Consider the following 7954-nt stretch of genomic DNA (forward strand, 5'->3'; position numbering starts at 1 on the left):
TTACAACTCAATAATGTCGATAATCATAATATATTTGATAGTTGAGTGATAAAAAAAACTAAACATAGACTCCGGTTTCAGTGGCGATGGTGTGCTTTGTTCCGATGGGGATCGGAACACAAAGAAAGTTAGATTCTTGATAGTTGAGTGATAAAAAAAACTAAACATAGACTCCGGTTTCAGTGGCGATGGTGTGCTTTGTTCCGATGGGGATCGGAACACAAAGAAAGTTAGATTCAAGGAAGGGGTGGAAGAGGAGACTGCTGTGATGGCTGTAGATCCAGATCTGTCTCCAAAACTGTCGTGGAAGGATATGCTTTTGGGGGGAGAAGCTTCTCCCTCTGTATCAGATCGAAATGGCTCCTCTGAGGGACGTGAAAACGATTTTGAATTACTGGAAGGGGACGTGAGTACGGCCATGGTAGACGGGATGCCTACTATTGCTTTTTCGGAACGTATTAAAATTATTCTTTTCAAAGAAATGGATTTAACGATTGTTCTCAAGCTTTTAGGGCATAATATCGGATACAACTCTCTCCTCAACCGTATCCTTAGTCTTTGGAAACCTGCTAAATCTTTTCATCTTAAGTTTCAGGATATCGGCGATTACAACAAAGTCTTAACCCAAGGCCCTTGGATTATCTACGGGCAATATCTTACCGTCCAACCGTGGACTAGGGAATTTAATCCATTGCAGCCATATCCCAGTGTGGTGTTGGCTTATATCCGATTGCCGGGGCTTCCGAGGTACCTGTACAATCGAAAAATTATAGAAGCTATTGGCGGACTCATTGGGAAAGTTGTCAAGCTAGATTTTCAAACCGACAACAGAACCAGAGGTCGGTTCGCTCGTTTGGCCGTTTTTATTAATCTTGATAAACCGTTGATTTCGCAGGTGATGGTGGACAATACCGTTCAAAAACTTGAGTATGAGGCTCTCCTGACGGTGTGTTTCTCATGTGGCAAATATGGCCATGTTAAAGAGTTTTGTCCGATGGTTGTGGTAGATCAAACCCGGGGGCAATCTGCGAATGTGGTGGTTGAGGCACAAGGAGACGTTGGTGGCAGAACCGATGGTGATCAGAGGCCAGAGTTTGGGCAGTGGATGTTGGTGGAACGAAAGGCGCGGCGTGGCCAACACGTTCATCAGGCTAGCGGCGCGGAAAAATCTGGAAATGATTCTTTTGGATCTAGATTTTCGGTGCTCAATCAGGTTGGGGATTTGGGGAGTGATTTGAAGGTGGCTAATGGAGATTTTTCGCGGGAGAAAGTTAGGGAGAGGGGCTGTCGGTGATGGGGGTCTTAAGATTAGGGCTAATATAGGTGTTAAGAAGAATTCTGGGCCTAAATTTGAAGCAGGCCGTGGGAGTGCTACGGGCCATGGAGCCCTTTTAGGGCCTGCTAAGAATATTTCTTTGTCAGAAATCTTTGGATAAATTTTTGGGCAAAAGTCCTATGGAATTGGCGAAAAATGGTAAGAGTAATGAGGGCCCAATTTTTAAATCAAATTCTAATATTTCTTTTTCTTGCGCGCATGTAGGTAGTGAACAGGAAACTTCTAAAATTACTGGAATGGGCGTTGAAGGTGATCAGCAAAATTCTTTAAATTTTGGTGCTTCCAAAAATATTATTTCTGGTAATTCAGAAAGGGTTAAGGCTCATTTTAATCCAGCTTTCGAAGTGTCCGAATGAGTTGAAATCCAAATTTTCGAAAGTGTTCTAGATCCCCGAAAAACATTTTGCCGTGTCTTTTAAGAAAAATATTATTTCTGATCAACAAGTTAAATCTGGGAATCGGTCAGTGGAGAAGCCGGGTTTGGTTTTAGTTTCAAGTTCGGGTGCGGACAAATCCGGTTTTACAAATAGAAAGGGTGGCGTAAGAATTAATAAAAACCGTGTAGCCATAAGAATTCAAATGCTTTTCAGGGACGAGGGAGTCGTTTTAAATCTTCTGGTAGGGCACAGATTCCTTTAACAGAGTCCATGGAGGAGATGGCGAAAGGTTTAACCATTCATGGGGATTTAGTCCATTAGCAGTAATGGTATGATTCCTAAGCCTTTTGTTTTTTTATTATGAATTTTACAATTTTTTCTTGGAATTGCTAGGGTTGTGCCAGTGTTAATTTCCCTTGTTTGTTTGTTTGAGACAAGAGTCAGTGGAGCTAAAGCTGATAGCATTATTGCAAAGATAGGTTTCCAGTTCTCTCATTGAGTAGAGGCAATTGGTTACTTTGGAGGTATCTGGCTTGGTTGGAAAGATTTCATCCGTGTCGAGGTGGTTCGTAGTCATCCTCAATTTATTTTGACTAAAGGTTGGCAAATGTCCTCTACAAGTTCGTTCTTTATTTCTTTTGTCTATGCCAACTCCAATCGGCAAAAACGTAAAAATCTTTGGGATTTCATAAGGTCTTCGATTCCGTCAGGTCATATTCCATAGATTGCTCTTGGTGACTTCAACGCAATCCTTTATCCTTCTAAAAATTTTGGTGGTCTTACTAATAGAAGGAGATGTCCCTAGTTCGGAGAATTTGTGGAGAAAGCCAAGCTGCATGATTTGGGTTTTATAGGGCCTCCTTTTACTTGGAATCAGGGTGCACTTTTTGAAATGTTAGATCGTGCGTTGGGTAATAAAGCATGAATTCGTAATTTCCCTAACCTAATATCAAGTCTGACCCCCGTCCTCTTCTTTTGAATCAAAATCCGAAGGTTATTTTACCCAGAGGGAGACCCTTTCGATTCTTGGAAGGTTGGACTGAACATCTTGATTTTGATGATTTTATGAATGACAATTGGGTTGTCGCTAGATACATGGCTGATTTCTTATCCAAGCTTACTCTTAATTTAAAAGAGTGTAATAAACAGGTCTACGGGCATATCACTACCAAAAAGAGACACATTGTTCTTAAAATTGCTAATGTTTAGAGAATGATGGATCTCTCTGGTTCGAATTGGTTAACTCAGGTGGATTTGAATCTTAGACAGGAGCTTGAGAATGTTTTACACCATGAAGAACTCCTTTGGAAGCAAAAAGAGAGATGTGATTGGCTGCATTTGGGTGATCGTAACACAAAGTTCTTCCATTCTTGAACTTTGCAAAGAAGGAAAAGCAACCGCATAACTTTTATTCAGAATGACGACGGGGATTGAATCTTTGACCTAGGCTTTGAGGCTGAGGCGAATACTTTTTTCCAAAAGCTCTATGGGGAATGTCTTGGTGATATTGGTGTTTTTCCTCCTAGTAAGTTTCCTCAGCTAAAGCGTGGTGATATTAATTTTTTAAAGGAAGTCGATCACTAATGATGAAATTAAGGATGCTCTTTTTTATATGGCTCCTCCAAAAGCTTCGAAAAGTAACGGGTTTCATGCCCACTTTTTTCAGAATCAGTAGAGTAAAATTGGGCGGCAGTTTGTGATTGGGTCAAAAAGGTGTTTAATGGAGGTTTTATTGAGGCTGAATAACACCCTGATTGTTCTAATTCCTAATGTGGCGAATCTAGAAGGCTTTGGACAGTTTTGTCGAATAAGCAAGCATGTCTTCCCAAAAATTATTGCGCAGGAACATGTTGGCTTTATTGCAGACAGGAATATAACCGATAACATTTTCATCGCTCAAGTGGTAATTCATTCCATGAGACGTCAGAAAAAAAAGGAAATGGATGACGATTAAAATTGATCTGGAGAAAGCCTATGATAGAGTAGATAGATTTTATTCATGTCTCTCTCTAAGCAGCAGGTATTCCTGAGTATCTCAGTAAAGTTATTATATCCTCTATTTCAAATCTACTACATGTCTCTCTCTAAGCAGCAGGTATTCCTGAGTATCTCAGTAAAGTTATTATATCCTCTATTTCAAATCTACTATGCAGGTTATGTAGAATGCTGTTCTTTTGTCTAAATTTAGACCTGCATCAGACAAGGGTGCTCGCTCTCTTCCTATCTTTTTATGCTTTGCATGGAATGGCTTGGTCATTTGATTCATTCAGCTATTTCGGTGGAAAAGTGGAACCCAATACATATGGGTCGCCTATCTCACATTTGTTCTTTACAGATGACCTAGTTATTTTCAGCAAAGCGGACTTGGTGCATTGTAGGATCATAAAAGATATTCTGGATCGATTCTGTGGTTTTTGTGGGCATCTTATTAATGTAAGGAATATTCTGGATCGGTTCTGTGGGCATCTTATTAATGCAAGGAAGACCAACATTTTTTTCTCTAAAGGGGTGGATATTTCTTTAACTGATATGATCAGTTCTATATTTGGCTTTCAAAAAGTTCATGATCTCGGGATTTACCTTGGGGTTCCTCTTTTCCATCAAAGGTTGACAAATAGCACTATGAATTTTGTAGTTGAAAAAGTTTGGGGAAGCTACATAGTTGGGACTCCAAAAAAGTCTCCATTGCTAGTCGTATTTATCTAGCTCGGTTGGTTATTTTATCCATCCCTAGCTATTTTATATAATCAATGATGATTCTTAGGAAAATTAGTGATGAGATTGAAAGTGGTCTAGAGTGGAAAAGACAATTAGTGATGAGATTGAAAGTGGTCTAGAGTGGAAAAGACTTCATGATCAAAACATATCCTTTCTTTTGAAGCTAGGTATCAAAACATATCCTTTCTTTTGAAGCTGGGTTTCAACATTGTTTCTAACAAGGATGTAGGATTTGCCGGATTGCATTGCTTGGGACATAAGTTTCTTTTTCTAAAGTTTGGCCGTTATTTCATGAAAATATTTTATGGCCCGTTGGAGATGGAAATAAAATTTGATGCTGGAGGGATAATTAGATCCCAAGTGTAGGGCCTTTGTTTCGACATATTCCGAATAATGATAACCAAGATTCAGTTTGCCACTTTAATGAGATGATCACTGAGGACGATTCGTGGAACCTTGATCTTTTTTAGGTTTGGCTTTCGGATGGTGTGATTCAGCTTATTAAGGGTATTTCGCCTCCTCATCCATCTACTGGCTTTGATAAAATTTCTAGGAGCCACACTTTGGCTAGAGTTTTTCAGTCAAAACAACTTACAAGATGTTAAAGGATGGAAGAGTGTTTGGAAGCTGCCAGGTCTTCAACGGGTTCAGTTTTTTTCATTTGGACTGCTCTACAAGGAAGGCTCCTTAGTAATGTGCAACGGGTTAGAAGGGGTTTAGCAATTGACCCTTCTTGCCCCACCTGTGGTTTCCATTCAGAGGATATTTTACATATTTTGAAAGATTACGCTGTTTATCAAATTTTTTCTCTAATAATTCATAAGATTGGCTTCTTTCTAACTTGTAGGATCATAGCATAGTTCACGAGGAAGGATCCAGTTGGACTTGTCTTTGGCACTTATGGAAGAACCGTAACTTATTCATTTTTTAAGGAAGATCTTGGAGCTCGAGAGAGATTGTTCAAGTTTCGGGGAATCAGCTTTTTTCAGCTCTTAGAGCAGATTTTAAGGGTAGCTTTAAACCTCCTGTTGAAGATCTTGGAGCTCGAGAGAGATTGTTCAAGTTTCTTTAAGTTGGGGGAATCAGCTTTTTTCAGCTCTTAGAGCAGATTTTAAGGGTAGCTTTAAACCTCCTGTTGAAGAGGAATTTTGTGAAGATCTGATTTTTCTTATCATTAATGGCGTAGTGCAATTAGAATATGGAAATACAGCCACCGAAGGAATTGTTCGTGATGTTAAGTGAGATTTGATCTGGAGTCTAAAGTAGTGGTTTTTATGCCTTGATTGGAACAAATAATTTACAAGTGTTTGATGCTTCTCATCCGATGACGAGCACTTTAATGGGATTGGACAAGAATAAGAGTGTTTTTCCTTTTCAAAATACCTATTATTTAATTAGTTTGGTATTTCTTATTTTCACCAAAAAAATGTGTTATTTACTTTTTTTTCTTATTTTCACCAAAAAAATGTGTTATTTACTTTTTTTGTTAAATGGTTTATGTATTTATTTTAATAATTTTAATATCAGGAAATGGATTAGAGCAGACTTCACCCAAAACTTATACAAGTGTTTAAAATAAGTTAATACATTAAAAAAACAAGCCATTGTTGCATACTTTTTTACTCATCATAGCTTTTGATTTTAATTAAAATAATAATAGTATTTTACATGAAAATTCAAATCATTAAAATCATCAAGAAACATACTCAAAAGTACAATGATTTCTAAAAACATAGAAATATTTGGCTTGTGGAGGAATAGATTTAGATAGAGAAATGCACCATTTTTGCTCCTTTCATATTCATCCCAATGCTTCATAAATGAAACATACTCAAAAGTACAATGATTTCTAAAAACATAGAAATATTTGGCTTGTGGAGGAATAGATTTAGATAGAGAAATGCACCATTTTTGCTCCTTTCATATTCATCCCAATGCTTCATAAATCCTCCTCACTAATTTGTCAGCTTTTAACAACTTAATCCTTCATAAACCCAATTCCATATTAAAAGTTAGAGCCTAGCAAGTTGCTATTGCTTCAAATTGAGCTGAGCTATTGAATTAAAGGTTATTAACGGTTGGTATAGATAAATAGAGGAAATAAACACAAAAAAAAAAGTTGATCCATTAGATTATTATTCAGAAAACCATGTTCTTTATACTAATAAATTAGTGCCTTTAAATAGATTCATAAAAATGTCTTTTTTTTAATAGATTTGAGAATAAACCCAAAAGAGGTTGCAACCGCCTTGTAACATGGCAATGGTCTAGCTGTGAGAATATACAGCTTATTCACAATTCTTGCTAATATTCACCATGTTTTCTGGCCTTTTGTTCATCAAAGAAAATGCATCATTGTAAGAGACAACACAATTTGTCTCGTAAATCTTGGAATGAGTTGAACATGAGAGGCTTTGTAAAAATATATGCTACTTGGTGCTTGGAAAGAACATATCCGACATGTAGTTGATTGTTGAACACCTTTTCACATACAAATGAAGATCCAAATCAACATGCTTGATTTTTTTTTGAATGAAGAACAAGATTAGCAGCCACGACAACTGTGCTTGAGTTGTCACACCAGATCTTAGGTGGTTTAGCCAAATTGATGCGGAAGTTTGATAGCAAGGACTATAACCAGATGATATTAGATGATGTGTAACACTCCTAACCCGTATTCGTCGCCAGAGTAGGGTTACGGAGTATTATTGTACAATTCCAAACAAGTAATATTACATAACATAAAAATTTTCACTTTATTTATCGACATTCATATATCATTTATATTGCAATAAAACATACACTTACGAGCCTTAAATCAAGCCTACGAGGCCTTAAAAATAGTTTAGAAACAATCAGAGACCAATTCGAAACAAATCAAAAAGTTTAGGAAAAATTTGAAAATTTTTATAGCAGGGGTCACACTACCGTGTGTCCAAGCCGTGTGACTAAGCCCAAATCGTGTGGCTCAAGGCATGGCTGTGTGGCTATCCCACACTCTCGTGCATGACCTCACATGCCCGTGCACGACCTTACACGCCTGTGTGCGTGGGTTATGTAACTCACTAACTTGGGTTACACGACCGTGTCTCAAGCCGTGGGCCCGCTTGTGTGAACCCTACACCTAACATGCTAGGGGCACATGCTCATGTGGTTTTGCCCATGTGTGACACACAACTATGTGGTACCCATGCCTCAGGTTGTGTGTGCCCAAAAATGACCAAAACATGCCATTTACACTCCAAATGCTTAGGTACCTAAACCAACTTACTAACACATGATCACAAGGCCTCAAAACACATTCATGAACATTCAAAACATGCCAAATCAATTAACCAAAGATCTAACCAACAAGTCATCAAAGACACCACAACTCAATCACTTAACATTTCATTACCTTAGTTAGACTTCCAAGCTATGAACACTTAGTCTCATCTAACATACGTTAAGATAACTAAGTTTCTAATTGACTCAAAACATTTACATCCACTTGTGTCTAAATTGGAATCATGCATACATATAT

The 7954-nt window shown here is 37.9% G+C and overlaps 1 protein-coding gene across 8 annotated transcripts; it reads left to right on the forward strand.

Annotated features, from left to right (window-relative positions):
• Window positions 1-5880, forward strand: LOC107904112 (uncharacterized). 8 transcript variants are annotated; one of them, XM_041094750.1, is made up of 3 exons: window positions 1-3238; window positions 3380-3733; window positions 3867-5880. In XM_041094750.1, the coding sequence occupies exon 1, from the start codon at window positions 269-271 to the stop codon at window positions 1292-1294; it is 1026 nt and encodes a 341-aa protein (XP_040950684.1). In that variant the 5' UTR covers window positions 1-268; the 3' UTR covers window positions 1295-3238; window positions 3380-3733; window positions 3867-5880. The 8 variants fall into 8 exon arrangements, with proteins under 8 accessions (XP_040950684.1, XP_040950685.1, XP_040950683.1 ...); XM_041094751.1 differs by having other exon boundaries at window positions 1-3733; window positions 3809-5880; XM_041094749.1 differs by having other exon boundaries at window positions 1-3733.
• The last annotated feature ends 2074 nt before the right edge of the window (window positions 5881-7954 follow it).

Source organism: Gossypium hirsutum, chromosome D05, assembly GCF_007990345.1.
Source record: "Gossypium hirsutum isolate 1008001.06 chromosome D05, Gossypium_hirsutum_v2.1, whole genome shotgun sequence".
Taxonomy (NCBI): Eukaryota; Viridiplantae; Streptophyta; class Magnoliopsida; order Malvales; family Malvaceae; genus Gossypium; species Gossypium hirsutum.